Consider the following 16,231-nt stretch of genomic DNA (forward strand, 5'->3'; position numbering starts at 1 on the left):
AGGAGAATATCCCATGGCCTCTCCCTTTATTCTAATAAAGTAAAAGGACTCCTCTGCCTCCTTTTTGCACAATAAACCTCTGGTGTTTGTGGATTAATTTTCCTAACACCATCAACATGAAAGTGCGCACTCAATGTGGGTGTCCAGCATTTAAAACATCACCAAAGGCAGGCACAGGACACGTGTTTGGGAGGTGGGGACAGTTTCTGGGACACTGAGAAGGGCAAGATGTGCAGCCCCAGCCCGGCTCGCTGACTTCCCATCTCAGCTACCCAGGGGAAGAGACAGAGCTGCTGTTCCCAGGAGTCCCAAGGGACACATCCAAATCTGCATCAGAGGAGGAGCTCTCATCACTGAGAAGTGACGTGGAAGCTCCCAGGCTTCTGGCAAAGGCAAAATACTCCAGGCAGCAAGGCAGCTCCAGCCAGAGTCACTCACAGAGGGAACCGGGTGCTGCAAAAGCTCCCCGCCTCCCTAAACAACCACCAGGAGGTTTGTCATTATAAAACACAAACAAGAACCGCACAACAACAACAACACACCCCTCCCAGCCATTAACTCCTTTCATCCTTGACTACACGGGTGTTATTTAGCATGTCACTCCCGCTTCTTTGAGGAGATGCTGCCTCTTGCATTAAGACAGGGATTTTTTTAAAGTTAATTAGTTAGGAGCTAATTCCATCCATTAATTCTGAATGCTGCAAGGGCTAGGTTGGGGGGTTTTGTTGTTTTTCTCCAGGATTGTTGGGTTTTTTTCACTCCCTTTTCAGCATGGCTCATTATGTGGTTGATGCTGGCTTAGCATCTCCCAAAGCCTGCCCAGTCTCCGAGGCAGCTTCAGGCTCTTCTTGATTTATAACCCATCTAATTTGCAATTTCCTTGGTTCTTGCCCTCTGATCAGGAGGGGAGCAAACCTTATGAGGTGACAGAAGGCACCAATGTCAGCCTAGTAATAACAGAACAGCATCAGCAGAGAGGAACAGGGCCCACTGTTAGCTTCTACCTCTTTTTCCATCTAATATTGATCCCTCTTGGAGACTGCCATCCTGTGTTGCCCCATGGCAGAAAGAGACAATCCCTCTGTGGAAGTGCCTCCAGCAGCAGCAAATCCCCCCACAGGTCCCCAAGTCACCCCCAGCACCTCCTGAGGTGGAAGGGAGGAAAGGAAAAGGAAAAGGAAAAGGGAGAAAGGAGAAAGGAGAAGGAGGAAGGAAACTCCTCAGCCACCAGCAAAGCCCCAGGGGTTGAGTGCAGCCATGCATGGTGGGAAGAGCCAGTGACCTGCAGGTCACCTGCATCCTGCAGCCACCTGGCCACCAGCCCAGCAGGGAGCATCCCTGGGGAATGGGCTGGCAAAGGGAGCTTTCCCATGGCCAGCTCCAAGCAGGTGTCAGGGGACACAGGTGATGCTGTGTGCTGGCAGCAGGGAACCATTCTGCCCAGATCCAGCACTGAAGCCACAGGGCAGAGCCCTGCTCCAGATGTGTCCACACCAGCTCCATGCAAAGCATCACCATCAATCCTTCCCACTTTGCTGGCATGCAGAAGGATGAGATGTCTCCTAGCCATGACACTGGTGGTGCAGTACAGCACCAGCACTGTCTGAGATGCAGGTGGGCAAAGAGCCTCCCCCAGCCTTCTCAGACCTGCTGCTTCCACCCAAGATCTCGATGCAACCCAGCACTCACCTCTGCAGCTCCTTCAGGGAGACTGTGACCCTCAGGCTGTGTCCCAGCATGAAGAGGGCAGCCAGGATGTCAGCCCATTGCACCATCTCACCCAGAGGGCCTCCCTTCAGCACCCGTGGGCTGAAAACGTCCCCCGACTCCTCTGTCAGGAAGCCAATATGGACAAGGATCTGCAGAGACAAGGAGAGAGGTCAGCACTGGGGAGAGGGACAATCTGGGTTTTCCAGCCCAGAATGACTTATGGTCCCTGATTCCCTCCAGCTCCTTTGCAGGCTGTAATTACTCAGGGAGCTCAGTCAGGTGTGCAGACAAATGAGCCATGTCCAATTAGCACAGACCCAATGGCCAGAGCTTGGCCCTTTGACTGCCACTCTGTGTCCTGGGGCCTGGCTTGTGCTCTCCATGTACATCACAGTCTGAACCACAGGCTGGAGCTGGATTTCCCTGCACACAGGGGCCAAAGGCACAACAGAAACATCAACAGGAGGGCCAGGAACCTCAGCTTATCCTCAGAGGAGATCTGTCACACTCCAATGGCAGCCAGACAGCATCTCCACCCCCCAGGACCCATTTCCAAAATCCACCCCGCTGCTCAGCAACACCAGTCCTGCCACATCCCAAATGCCTGTGAAGCCATGCCCATGGACAAGAGACCAACCCTACAGACCCACATGTGGCATTCACATTCTCTGGAAAAATCCCTTCGCCCAGGATTTTTCTCCTGGGAGGCCGAGAAGCCTCAGAAAAAGGAAAACAATTCTTTTCTCATTTGCTTCTCCTCTGTTTTGCTCATGTGGAATGTGTCTGGAGATTGTTTACCCAAGGTGATTGTTTCATTGAATTCTGGTGTGAGTTATTTTGACTCATTGGCCAATCAGGGTCAAGCTGTGTCAGGACTCTGGAGAGAGTCACGAGTTTTCATTATTATCTTTTTAGCATTCTGTAAGTATTCTTACATTTATTATTCTTACATGTTATTATTCTTACATCCTATTCTGTATTCTTTAGTATAGTATAGTTTAGCATTTTTTAATATAATATAGTATCATAAAATAATAAATTAGCCTTCTGAGAACTTGGAGTCAGATTCATCATTCCTCCCTTCATCGGGGCACCCTGTAAATACAATACCCACACGCTCCCATAAATGAATTTCCCTCCCAGCTGGGTTCAGCTGCCCCGAGTGTCCCCGTACATGTTTCTGGTCCCGCTGCTGTCCCGCCAGCCTCTGCTCGAGGCGCCGCGCCGCCCGCAGCCAATGCTGGGCCAGGTGCCGGATCCTCTTCTTCATGAAGCTCAGGGACTCCTTGCCCGTGCCAATGAGCTCCAGCAGGCGAGCCAGGTCCCTCCGGAACGCTGCCTAGGGAAGGAGCACGCTCTGCATGGTGAGTGTAGGGAAGGAGGAGCCAGAGGAGCCCCTGGGCTGCCCCGCGGCCTGGGGGAGGTTTGTCCATCTCAGCAGAGGTGATCTGAGACCTTCCTGCTCCTCTGGAGCTGTGGCAGCTCCTCCACTTCATGCCCCAAATCCCAGGGGGATCCCGCTGCACCAAGGGCTCCTCATGAGAACCCAGATTCCTCAGCAGAGGAAAGGCATGGATGAGAGGAGGCCACAAAAATGATCAGAGGGATGGAGCATCTCTGCTGTGGAGACAGCCTGAGGGAGCTGGGGGTGTTCAGCCTGGAGAAGAGAAGGCTCCAGAGACATCTTCTTGCAACCTTTCCATACTTATAGGGACTTATAAAAAGACAGGGACAGAATTTTTAGCAGGGTCTGTAAGAGCTGAAATGAGTGATGCAGGACTACAGACAGCTCTCCAAAATTCAGTTTATTCCATCCAAGAGGTTACACCAGTTCAGGGTTGTGGGTGACAGAGCTGTGCCGAACTGTGCCCACAGCTGTCAGCTCCAGCTGCAGGCAGGCCTGGACACCCTTTAATTTTGGTTACAATGCATTCTATACTTTTCTTTGCTGAGCATCTTAATACAGTAGAACCAATCTATCCCTTAACTTTTATCTATAGCCTATCATAACTACTGTAATTGCCACATTCAAGTTACTGTTCTCCTATCACTCAAAGTTAGTACATTACAGTTTAAGCTAGAAGTTGTTTTTCAGTTTTCTTGCAGTGCAAAATTCTGAGACCTTTCTTCTACTTGCAACTTTGCTGCCTTGTTTGCCTGTGCTCTCTTTCTGCTTGGTAAAAACATCTTCTTGTTTGAGGTGGGTTTATCCTTTGCTCTAAGCCATAAAACCCCTTCTAACTAACACACCCTTTGCCTCCTTGGTTATCCAGTGAGACTGGCTCAGCAATTCTTTTCTTCTATATCAAAACTTGCTTCCATCTCTATTCCTTCATCAGACTCTACATTTAAAAATCTTTCTGCTAAGCACACATATTTGTGAGACTTTCTTGTCAAACTTTCATCCTTCCCAACAAGGGCCTGTTGCAACAGGACAAGGAGTGATGGCTTTAAACTGAGAGAGCTGACTCAGAATAGTTATAAGGAGGAAACTTTTCCTGGTGAGGGTGATAAAACACTGGCACAGGTTGCAAAGAGAGGTGGTGGATGCTCCATCCCTTGACACACTCAAGGCCAGGTCGGGCAGGCCTTGGAACAACCTGTTCTACTGCAAGGTTCCTTGCCCACAAAGACCCCCTCCAACCCCAACCACGCTGTGATTCTGTGAAAACCCAGGCATCATGGCCCTGCTGAACCTGAGTGTTTATTTCCACTGATGCCTCCCCACAAAGGCCCTGGCCCAGCAGAAGCCGGGCTGGGCCCACCTTACCTGCGCGCGTGGCGGCGGCGGCGGCGAGGGCACGGCCACCGTGTGGTTCCGCCAGGGCAGGGGGGGACAGAACCACTCGACCTCGCTGAGGTAGATGAGGAAGGAGCACTCGGTGCCATCCACACCAAAGAAAGCATAGCAGGGGTCAGAGGTCCAGCGGGCCCTCATCCACTGCAAGGGGCAAAGAAACTCATGAGGCTCGTGGAGGAGGTGTGCCAGCCCTGCCAGCTGCCCCTGCTGTGGAAAACTTCTGTTCTCCATCCCCTTTCTCTGTCTGGGAAATAAAAATGAAGGGCAGAGGGTGGAAAAGGACTGCAAACCCAGCCCCAGTGCCACAGGGCTGGTGTTCACCCACTCAGGGCCTCCTGTGGGGCAGAGGAAGAGCAGGGAGGTTTGCTGGGGCTCCCTGGGTTTCTAGAACTGGTTCCAGCCTTCCCTGGGGGCACAGCCCTTAATCCCCAGGAAATGATGCACCACAGAGATTTCTTCTGGCTGGCTTTGCTGGGGAGCTGCTGATCTCATTGCCCCTGGAGCAGCAGGGCAGGAGACAGATCTGCCAGCAGTCCCCAGGGATGATTTCACACAGAGGAGAATAACCAGGGACCAGAGCAGTGATTTATCATCCCCCACAATGGCTCTTGCCAGCCTCTTCCTAATTCAGCTACAAAAACAAATCTGCTCAGGGACAGGTTGCTGTGCCCAATCTGTAAAGCACAGCAATCACCAGGAGGGGAGATGGGATTACAGCCTTCCACAATTGCATTACACCCTGAATTTACTCAAATTGTGGAAGGAAAGGATGGCCAACACCCCTGGAAGTGAAAAATCCAGATAATTTTCTTGTACCCCCCCCCACATAATTTTCTTGTACCCTTCAACATCTTTCCAGGGACACTGGGCCCTGCAGAAGCCTGAGCTTGAAGCAGGTTGGCAAGAGGAGGGAAAAGGGCAATGCTTTTAATTAGTTGATGTAAATATGCTCTCTGACAAAGCCATCATGCTCTGGGCCAAGTGCCATGCTGCATTCCAGTATGAAGAGCAGGCTGGGTCAGGCAGGACTGATTGAGATGGAGGTTCTGGCCACCTGAATGAGGTGCTGCTCTGGGCAGTGCTGGGCTTATTCCCCAGGCACCAGGGAACACTCCAGATATTCAGAGGTGATGTGCCAGAGCTTCCTCCTCACTGTGCTTCTGGCATTGAGCACACAGACTGCAGGCAGGGAGGGCTGCAGGCAGAGGTGGGCCCACAGCTGATTCTGCTGCAGCCTGTGGTTTCAAGGCTTTGTACCCCTCCACCTAAAGGTACATGTGGTGAGGGTATTACTGGGGGAAAACAATCCCATTTCTGTAGCAAAAGCTGCCAGAGAAGGTTGGACACCTCCCTTGTGTTTTGTCTTCAAAGCACAGCCCTGCTTTGCTTTCCACACCTTTGGCTCTGCTGCTCCTCCTTCAATGGGCTGCACCTTTCCAACATTAACAATCATTTTATCCTGGAAATCATCCCATTCCCCACTGCCCTTCCCAGTTTAACCCCCAGGGTCACTGCTTTGGGCCCTCCCATCCCAGCTGGAGACCCTCTCCCAGACAGGGGACCCCAACTCACCTCCACCTTCCCAGCACAGTCGGGGTACTTGGGGTCCCTGGGCACCTCACACTGATCCCTCCTGCCTTCCATCCCTGCAGAGAGACAATTTGGGCATGGGGAGAGCTGGGGTGTGACAGAGGAGCAGCTAGAAATGCTGTGAGGAGAATGGGATGGGATGGGATGGGATGGGATGGGATGGGATGGGATGGGATGGGATGGGATGGGATGGGATGGGATGGGGACAAGGCTGGCAGTCCCCAAGCTTGTTCACTGGTGCCACAGCTGGGCTGGCAGACAGCCCCATGCCACTGGATGGAGCAGGACATCAAGATGTGAAGCATCTTCAGCATCCTTCCCAAATCAGGAAAGAAACAGAGAAAACCACCCTGCTTCAATGCTGGGAATGTTCTCTTTCTCTAAATCTCAGCAAATCCATTTCCAGCACTTTCCTGCGCCCTCTGCCTGGTCCAGACCCCAAATTCCACCTATCCCCACTCTTGCAAGGCAAGGACTTGACAACCTTTTATGCTATAAACTTGCAATAAAAGCTGTCCTGCTGAGCTGCTGGAAGAAGACTCAGCCCCCGTGATTAAAATGGCATCAGGATCTTTTCTCCCTCCGTGGCTGGGCCAATAAAAGCCACCAGCCCCCCCTCCAAGCCCTCCTTTGCCCATAATTGAAAAGCATGAGGTGAAAAAGGCAGTGGAAGGATCTTCAGCCTTAACCCCAATAACCACACAGGCATATGGGGAAGCATCTGCAGAGCCCAGCAGTGACACAGGGGGATGGGAATGTCTCTCCTGGTGCTGAATCCCAGCCCCTATGAATTTGGATCCAAACCACCAAATTTTTCTATCCAGGTGCTTGTGCACTGCTCCTCACCTTTAATTTTGCATTTAATTCTCCAGCATTTATTCCTGACAGCCATTCAGATTTGTCACGCACGAGTTTCCCAAGGAAGGCAGCCTCAAGATCAGCCTCCATTTCTGGGACTTTTACCAAATTTGTCATGGTTGGACCTTCCCATGGGCACAGCACAACACTCAGGGGGTTTGGGGCACGGGGACCCCCAGGGCCACTGACCTTTCCCATTCAGGAGGCTGTTCCGGAGGATCTGATCCACCTTTATTGCAATGTCCGACACGTTCTGAGCTATGGCCTGGATCCTCTCCATCAACCCAGCTGCTGGCTGGAACCTGGGGAAGAAACCAAATCAACCCTGAGAACTTGATGTCTCCTGTTATTGTCATATTTTCTGAAAAATCTCTTTGCCAAGGATTTCTCTCCTGGGAAGCCGAGAAGCCTCAGAGAAAAAGCAAAACAATATGATCTCATTTGCTTCCCCTGTGTTTTGCTGTTTTGGAATGTGGTTGTAGATTGTTCATCCAGCATGTGAATTGTTTTTATTTAATGGCCAAGCTGTGTCAGACTCTGAGGAGAGAGTCACGAGTTTTTCATTAGTATCTTTTAGTCTTCTTCTGGATCCTTTCTGTATTCTTTGGTATACTTTAGTATAATATTCTTTAATATAATAATATAATAAAATAATAAATTAGCCTTCTGGGAACATGGAGTCAGATTCATCTTTCCTCCCTTCAACAGGGGTCTCAGAAAATACCACAGTCTCCCAGTGGTGACACTCAGAGGTGCTCAAAGAGAATTCCATACCCAGCAGATTGAACTTAGCTCCAGGAAGAAACACAGGAATGACTGGTGCAGCATTTGACAGGCAAAGAAGTCACTGCCTTCCAGGAGGTTTGATTGAAAACCTATTTAAATCAGTGTTTTATACATATTCTGCCATTTTTTTTGAAGTGTGATGTTAAACATGGATCCACCTGTGCATTTTATGCGGAGAAAATATTAAATAGACTGGCAAAAAATGTTTTTTCTTTATATGTGCTGTGTTTGAAAATCTACTGTGATAAGTGTTCCTGCAGTAGGAAGCTGTGCTGGAAAAAAAAAAAGAGAAAAGTAATAAAAATACAGAGAAAAGAAGGTAAAACTGAGGATTGCAGAGGAAGTTCGTGGGCTCGGAGCAGAGTGATGAAAAACACACAGAACATGTGGATGTGCTGAGCCTGCCCATCCACAAAGGTGGGGATCAGTTTTTCCTCCCGAGGAACAAGTGATAGGACAAGACAAAACAGCCTCAAGCTGCACCTGGAGAAGTTTAGACTGGATAACAGGAAAAATTTCTTCACTGAAAGTGAGGCCAGGCATTGGAACAGCCTAGGGAGCAATGGAATCATCATCCCTGGAAGTGTCCCAAAAATACCCAGATGAGGTTCTTAGGGACAGGGTTTAGTGATGGGCTTGGCAGTGCTGGGTTAATGGTTGGATTCAATGATATCAGAGGTGTTTTCCAGCCTCAGTGATTCTGAGATTCAAGTGAGTGGATTTCCAGCAAGGAGCAGCAGCCAGGGCTGTGCAGGCACAGGGAGCTGAGGCTGAGCTGGGGACTGCAGCCCCAGGAAAGCCCACAGGCACCTTCCACCAAGGCTTGAGGTCATATCCAACCAGCCTGGATTGCTGCACATGCTTCCATGGAATCAAACCTGAAATCAACACTGTCCTGGGTGAACAGCCCCATTGAACTGATCTAAGGAACACATTGTGTGAACAGGAAAACATAGCCCTGTGAAGAGGCTGAGTGTCAATTAAAACCTGGTGTGAGCTGGAAAAAGGCAAAGAGAGCTCCATCAATCAGCAGTGGAGCCTGCCAGGCCTGACAAGGAGAGAGCCCTCCCACTCCAACACCTCTCCTGTGTCTTGGTTTGAACAGCCAGGTGAATGCTAAGGAAGGCAGGAACCTCCCTTGAAATGGAAAATGCAAACCCCCTCCCTCTGAATTATTATAATTTTGAAATTAAGGGCTCTCAGGTAAAGATATGGGAATAGGAATAACAGTTCTTTATTAGGAAAAAATAAAACATTTAAAAAATATATAAAAATAAGAATGCAGTAATACAAAACAGCACTGCCAGAGTGAGAGCAGGCCCTGCCCCCTGTGTGTCAGGGGTGGCACAGCCCCATCCCATGGGGGCTCAGCCCTCCTGCAGTGCCAGCTGTGGCTCTGCTGGAGCAGGGATCCTGCACAAGGGGGGAGTTTTCCTCTGCAGCTCCAGGGCTGCTGCAGATGGGCCTGGGCTCCCTCTGGCCATGCAGGGCAGCAGAAGCTGCTCCTCTGGCAATGCAGGGGGCAAAGGCTGCTGTGCTGTGCCAGGCTCAGATTGGATCCAGGTAGGAATGCTTGGCTCCTGCCCTGGGCAATGCAGCATCTCCCCATGGGATGCTGGAATTGGATCAGCCCTGCAGGGACACTCAGTGGCCATGGACAGCAGAGATCTCCTGCAGGGAGGGTTGGCTGTGGGAGAGATAAAGAAAACTGCCCAAGAAACAGCAGAGTATAGAATATTAATCCCAATATTTCCAGGTGGGGTGTGCCTGGGCATGTCTGACCCTTGCTGCTGGACCAAAGGCAGCAGCTGTGGTGTTTTCACCTCAGAGACACCTTTGGCCGGCTGGATGCTGCAGCTGGGCACTCGGAACAAATCCAGGCATAGTAGAAACTCAGTTTTATTTCAGCATGGTAGACCTCTGAATGTGGTAACAGCTCGCAATAGAACTCCCGGCCGCATGGTCTCGTGTCCTTTTAAGCCCCGGGGACAGGGGGAGGGGAAGGGACAGGTAGGGGTCAACCAGGTGTGAGGAGGGGAAGGCTCAAGGGATATAGATGCTTGGACAGGCCAATGAGCCCAGACCTGAGGGGCATCTTTTGAACTTCTGCCAACCACACGACGACCCTGCTGGAATGTTAAGGTTGATGGACAGCTCTTAGCAGGAGGGCAAAGGGGAAGGGGAAAGGTTGGCACACCTGGGGGCATCACACTGCAACAGCAGAGAACTGCCCCAGCTCTGACAGATGGCAATAGAATACACACCCCTAGCACATCTTGCATTTCCAACCTAAGATACCTGCCACTTCCACCTCAAACAGACACCACATCTCCACGAGTTATCCCAGTAAATAATTTTCCCTTCTGCAGTGTTTGGGTTATAAGTTTTCCCTCCTGCTGCTGCTGAGGTCGTTACAATACAGGGGAATGTCACATGCAGTGAGCAAAACCAAAAGGGCTACCTTGAATACTCATGGCACAAAAAATATGTGCTGATGTCAGGTCCTTCATGGCGAAGTTTTATGTTTGTTCTCCAGCAGATCAGTGAACCCAAAGGCTGGGATTTAAAGTACTTCTGTCCTCAAGGCTAAAAAAATCCTGGTTTTATGAACCGACACTGCTTCGCTTGTTGATTTAAAGTCCATTTGCCAGCAGCGAGCAGCTCACATTTTTCCTTCTGGCATGGTTTACGACCATCAATATTCAGGCTGCATATCTCCACAGGGAGCCACTGATCTTGGGCTTTTAAGAAATAATAATTAAATGCAGAGGACACCATTGCCCCCAAGTCACTTCCAACCTTTGCAGAGAATAAACCCCAGGTATCCTGCTGGAACCAGTGCAGCAGGGAGGCTGCTCGTGAGGCCCTGGGAAAATATGGGCACAAAAATAACCTGAGATAAGCTCTGCTTGTCAGCATGGCTCTGAGGAGATAAAATTGTCCTGGTCTGAAAGCTCACAAACCCCCATTTCTGCAACCCTTTTTCCACCAGCAAGCAGCCTCAGACCCCACAGGTGATGCAGAGGCACTCAGCAAACACCTGGGATGGGCAGTTTAGGAGGAAACATCACATGGATGCTGTGAATTTAGAACCAGTGAGCCCAAACTCCTGTTTTCAACAGGAAAAGGTTGTGGGCTTGGTGAAGATGCTCCCCAGGTTTCTCCATCACTCATGGCAAGGAGAGAGGATGATCACAGCCACAGCAGCACTGCTCTCACCCTTCAGAGCACTTAGATCAGTTCACAGTCCAGCTTCTGCCTCTTCCCAGAACTTATCCCAATCCTTCCTTCCTCCCAAACACCCAAGGAACCAGGTAAGCCTCAAAAATCAACAGCAACCTCAGCCCTCACCTCCTCACTGATGACCTCCAGACCTCAGCTCAGCCAGGGCTGAGCACTGGGCAGCCACAAAAATGCTCAAACAAAAATCAGGATCGTTATCCTAAATAAATGGCTTTCTTCCAGCTCAGCCTTGTCCTGCCAGGCAGCCGCAGTGCTGGGTGATGGAGCTGACCCAGGCTCTGTCCCACCTTGCCCCACTCTTGTGAAGCTACAGCTGCTCCCCAAACACAAAGATTTCACCCCAAAACCTTGAGATGCAAAGCATATTTCTGAGCATCACACTCCAGTCCTCCAAACAAGGCAGGCATCACATGAGCACCACAAGGCTTTCCCCAAAACACAGAGGATTACTGGAAAGGGACACTAAAAATGTCCACCATGACTCCTGGAACATATGAAAGTGATGCCTTGAGAAGGATGACCTAGAACAGAGGCTGCTCAGAGTTAAAGAATAAAGTAGGGGTTTATTAAAAGGCCTCCATGGATCCACCTTGTGCAGCACAAGAGCCCAGCCAGGGCTGCACCCAAGATGAACCAAAATGGCTCCAAAATGCACAACTGGTCATGGGGTCTCTCACTTTTATAAGTTCTGCTCCATTTGCATCTTGAAGTTCATTGTCCAATTCCACATTTAGCCCATCCAGTCCCATCCTTCTTGTTTTTCTCTCTCCAGCCCACGGTGTTTGTGCTCTTGGGCCTGAGATTTGGATCATTTGTCCTTGGTGCCCAGCTGGAGCAGGAATTGTTTTGTCTCCCTGCTCTGTGCACAGAGCTCAGCATCCCCTCATATGAAGCTCAGACCCACACACTAAAGCAGCACAGAATCTGAAAAACATAAAAGCCAAAACCTGAGTCATCAAAAGGAGAGGGAGAAAAGTAGAAAAGTCCCTTTGAAACACAGAACCAGGCTCAGATCTCCCATGCTCCTCACCCTTGCATGTCAAACTGGATGCCTCCAAACCCTGGTGGGGTTTTTCTGAGTGAGGGATTTCACACCTGGGGAGAAGAGCCACGCTCCCAGCTGGGAGCACTGACAGGTCCCAGTGTTTGTATCTGCTGGGTAACAAGGCCATCACAGGAGCAGCAAATTTCATGTGAGCCATTAAGGAGGTGACAAGCAGGTTAAGCATAAGTTACATGAACTATCAGCACAGCAATTTGTCACCCAGGCAGGGGACAAGAAAATAAGGCATTTAAAGGTGTATCTCCAACGTGAAAAGGTTCTGTGTGCCTCGTAGGAGTTTGATGCCTTGTTGTTAATAACTGGAGACACCAGGAAGGACAAGGTAAGTGGTTTGTTCTGCTCAACAATAGCTCAGCAGAGCAGGAATATCCCACCACGTGGTTGATCCAAGCCAGGATGCCAGCACAGCCCTTGCCAGCCCAGCAGAAAAAGAATCTCCCTTCCTCCAGCACCACCACTGCCCAGGGAGCAGCTTTGTGCCTTTTCCCTTCCTGCTTTTTAAATTTTTCCATAGTGACATGCTAAATGCCACCAAAATGTGCTGGCACTGTGCCAGCTATTGAAACTACACTAAATTACCACAGCTTTCCATGAACAATTTTTTCCCTGGGACCTTAAAACCGTTTAGTACAGCAAATACAATATTTTAACTCCTAACCATCAATATAGATTTCGTCTTTATTATTTGCAGATTTATATTTCCCCCCATTGATTAAGATTCAGATCACACTGTGCCTTATAATGCTCTGTATACAGTATTCATCTCCTTTCAAAAACTGCTATTAAGATGTATCTTTCCCCACTGACAGATCATTTGCCATAGAATATAGCCAGAGGTTGGGTTTTCTGTCACTTTTTTATGCATTAATTTGGTTCCCTTCACTTTGCTCTTGTCCCCAACTCCACAGCATCAGCTCGGATTCAGCCTGTTTATCCCTTTACAAGCCACTGTATTTTTATTGCCTTTTATAAAAGTGGCATTATGAAAAGATGAATCTCTTTCTCTTTGTGTGTTGTCTTCATAATACAAGCCCTAAACATATTTGCTTGCTCATCCGATATTTCTTGCTATTAACTTGTGAAAGCCATGGCTTTGGGAAGACCAATACAGATGGAGAAAAGCAGATGTTCTGAAGATAATACATCAACAAATTCAGCATTTGCACAGAGCAGTTTACCAAAGGATTTCCACTTGCTCACATCCAGTGTCTGTGCTGCCATTTGCCTCTTTAAATATCTTTTAAAGTTTTTTTTTCCCAAAGACCCAAAGCAGATCAGAAAGCAGCACGGCTGGTGCTGCTGTTTCACTGCTCTGGGGACACAAATCACATCCAGCCCCACAGCAGCCTCAGTCTCCAGGCCAGGGAGCTGAAATCCCACAGGGAAGGGAAAGGGAATGCCAAGGGAAAAAGGATCTTTCCTGTCCTCCTGGTTCCTGCTGCAGCTTGTGAGGTGTTGCCTGTTCAAACAGCTGGGACATCTCCAGGAAAAATGAGCTCCAAGGGCAGCTCCAGCAGGTCACCATGAGGGCTCAGGCTGCTCTTCCCATCCATCCATCTCTCCCTTTGTCCCCAGTCCCCTCCAATGGGAAACACTCAGAGTCACCCAGCTCTGGGAAGTCACCAACTTGGTGGCTGGGATGTGGGGAAAAGCCCTCATCAGAGTGCTGGATAACAAAAAAAGTCATTAAAACATCTAAGAAGATGGAGAAATTAAAAGCTTTGCTCCACATAAGAGAATACAAGTAAAACTCATCCATGCTGGAGGAAAAACATTTTTGGGAGATCCATGCCCTGGTGTGTATCTCCACATCCCCTCTGAGATGGTTTGTATCCAAAAATCCAGAAGCCAGGGCTGCCCATGTGGGAGAGGGCAGGACACAGAGCCAGGGGGGTTACTGGGGGGCTGATGCTCTGAAATTTGTGTCACAGTCCCCTGACACCACCAACCCCAAGACAGGAGGTGCAGCACGAGAGGCAGCAGTGGCTCAGGAGGCTCAGCTGTGCAGTTTCTGTTTATTGGCCTTGTAACCCTGGATTTAATCCTCATCTCTGCACTCCCCTGGGCTTGGATGAGTGCTGGTCCTTGTGGTGGGAGGGCAGCACACCCCGTGCTGTTTTGGGATGTGCAGGGAGGGTTCACATCCTGCCCCACTTGGGAAAGGCTCAGGCCCCCAGGGAGCAGAGCAAAAGCCCAAAGCTCTGCTTATGATCAGCATGGTGGAAATTTAGAGTCATACTGGAGGGAAAAAGTGCAGGGGCTGAGGCACAGCTGCTTTGCTCCCCCCTGGAGTGGGCTCTGCCAGGTCCCTCAGATCCTTGGTGCCTTTCTGACACTGGACAAGGACAGGGATGTGGCACCTGGCTTTGCCCATGGGAGAAGGTCCATGCCACTGAGGAGTGGGTTTATTCTTCACAGGCTGCTCCTGCCAGTCAAATGAAATAAAAATATTAAAAAAAAAACAAAACAGAGGACAGCATTTGTCCCCAGTGTAATTTCTGGGGTCTCTGTACACCCCAAGGTTTTCCACCTCAGGGTGACACAAACAGCTCAGTCTCCCCTCCACAAACACCTGAGAAAAAACCTGAGCTCACTCTTTTGTGGCCATGTTTGCACTCACTGGGAATTCACCCTGGGAAAATACCCCAGAGAACATGACTTGGGATGGGAGCATTCCTTGGAAACTCCTTTGAAGCAAATGCCAGATGATGCATGGGCAGAGCCCTGACTGAACTGCTCCAACACCAAGTTCCATAATAAATCACATAATAAATACAGGAGCATTTAGCTCACTAAAGCACTTCCATTTATTTTCATTTCGGTTGATTGTGGGTGATATTTCTCACACAAATACTTTTCTAGGAGGCCCTGAGCTAACCCAAAGCCCATGGCTGCACACCCCAGGGGGTGACACTGACATTTCAGTGAGCTGGCAATAAACTTCATGAAAAAAAAGATGAAAACCAGTTTCCAACCAAACTGTGTAGCTCACCAGCACAGCCAGCAAAGTATAACCAACACCAATAATTAAATTATTTTATCAATGCTGTATATTTTATCAATACTCTCAAAGTGCTTTGAGATCTTCCCCAAGCAGAACACAAAGCTGAACCACAAGCCCAAGCCTTCATTTTCCTCCTGAGCCTCAGAGCAGAACTGGGCTGAGCCACAGGCCTGGGCAGCTGTGGGTTTATTTATGGGAACACGGGGGCTCATGAAAAGGAGGGTTATGGGATCACCACTTTGTTGGGGCATAAATCAGATATATTTATCTACAGGCTGGGAGAAACCCCTTCAGTGAGCTGGGAAGGCACTGCCAGCCTCACAGGCTTAAATAAGAGGGACCTGCCTAAAAGTGAGCCCAAAAGCACCAGCTGTGATCAGAATCCTTGGGGCAGAGGATCCCCTGGAGCAAGATAAATTCCTCAGCCCCCTGTTCTTTTTGCCAGCTGTGTGTTTGGTGCTCATGCTCTGCTTCATTTTAGCAGGGGAATTTTGGCCCTCTGTTTGCTCCAAAATCAGGGGATCTGCTGGAGGTTAACAGGCTCTGATTTTCCTTGTGGGGCAAAGCAGACACACAGGCTGGGTAAAGGCAGCCCAACATCACCACTGCCCAGCCCTGCCCCTGTGCAGCCACCCAAAAACAACAACCACAGCACAAAAACAGCAGTGACTGCACTTGGCCTCAGGTGCTCACTCATTCAAGAAGCCTCATTTGCCAGCTCTGTGATAAAGCAGTTTCCAGTGTGTCAATGCTTTGGCATGGAAATAAATATTAAATATTAAACATTAAATAAATATAAATATAAACATAACTATACCTATAAATATAAATATATTGTATCACTTAAATATAAATAATAAATATAAATATGAAATTATAAATATAAATATTTAAAACAAAAATAGAATTTAAAAATAAACAGAAAGCAAAACCTATTGCTGAATTAATGTCAGCAAATTGAGCAGGAGGTGCTGGGGAGGTGCAAGCCTGGGAGCAGGAGGGGCAGGTGTGAGTGACCTGGGCATACCTTGGCCCCTGTCCTGTCACCATGCTGGTGATGCCCAGCACCATTTGGGCTCTGGGGCTCTTCCATGGCTCTTCCATGAGGCCACAGCCCTTCTGGAAATGTGGGGTGCATGGATGGACCCTGCTGACCTGCTAGGAGCACAGAGCCACC

The 16,231-nt window shown here is 49.3% G+C and overlaps 1 protein-coding gene across 2 annotated transcripts in view; it reads right to left on the reverse strand.

Annotated features, from left to right (window-relative positions):
• MGAT5B (alpha-1,6-mannosylglycoprotein 6-beta-N-acetylglucosaminyltransferase B) overlaps window positions 1-16,231 on the reverse strand; it is a 79,891-nt gene that overhangs the window by 29,038 nt on the left and 34,622 nt on the right. For both annotated transcript variants that reach the window (XM_071452535.1, XM_071452534.1), the window contains exons 4-8: window positions 7,148-7,260; window positions 6,083-6,156; window positions 4,481-4,651; window positions 2,885-3,049; window positions 1,690-1,859 (exon numbers count right to left, since the gene is read on the reverse strand). In XM_071452535.1, the coding sequence (XP_071308636.1) occupies window positions 1,690-1,859; window positions 2,885-3,049; window positions 4,481-4,651; window positions 6,083-6,156; window positions 7,148-7,260 (693 nt within the window). The remainder of the gene's footprint in view (window positions 1-1,689; window positions 1,860-2,884; window positions 3,050-4,480; window positions 4,652-6,082; window positions 6,157-7,147; window positions 7,261-16,231) is intronic.

This window comes from Agelaius tricolor, unplaced genomic scaffold (assembly GCF_023055355.1).
Source record: "Agelaius tricolor isolate 1412-34295 unplaced genomic scaffold, bAgeTri1.0.p SCAF_35, whole genome shotgun sequence".
In the NCBI taxonomy this organism is placed as follows: Eukaryota; Metazoa; Chordata; class Aves; order Passeriformes; family Icteridae; genus Agelaius; species Agelaius tricolor.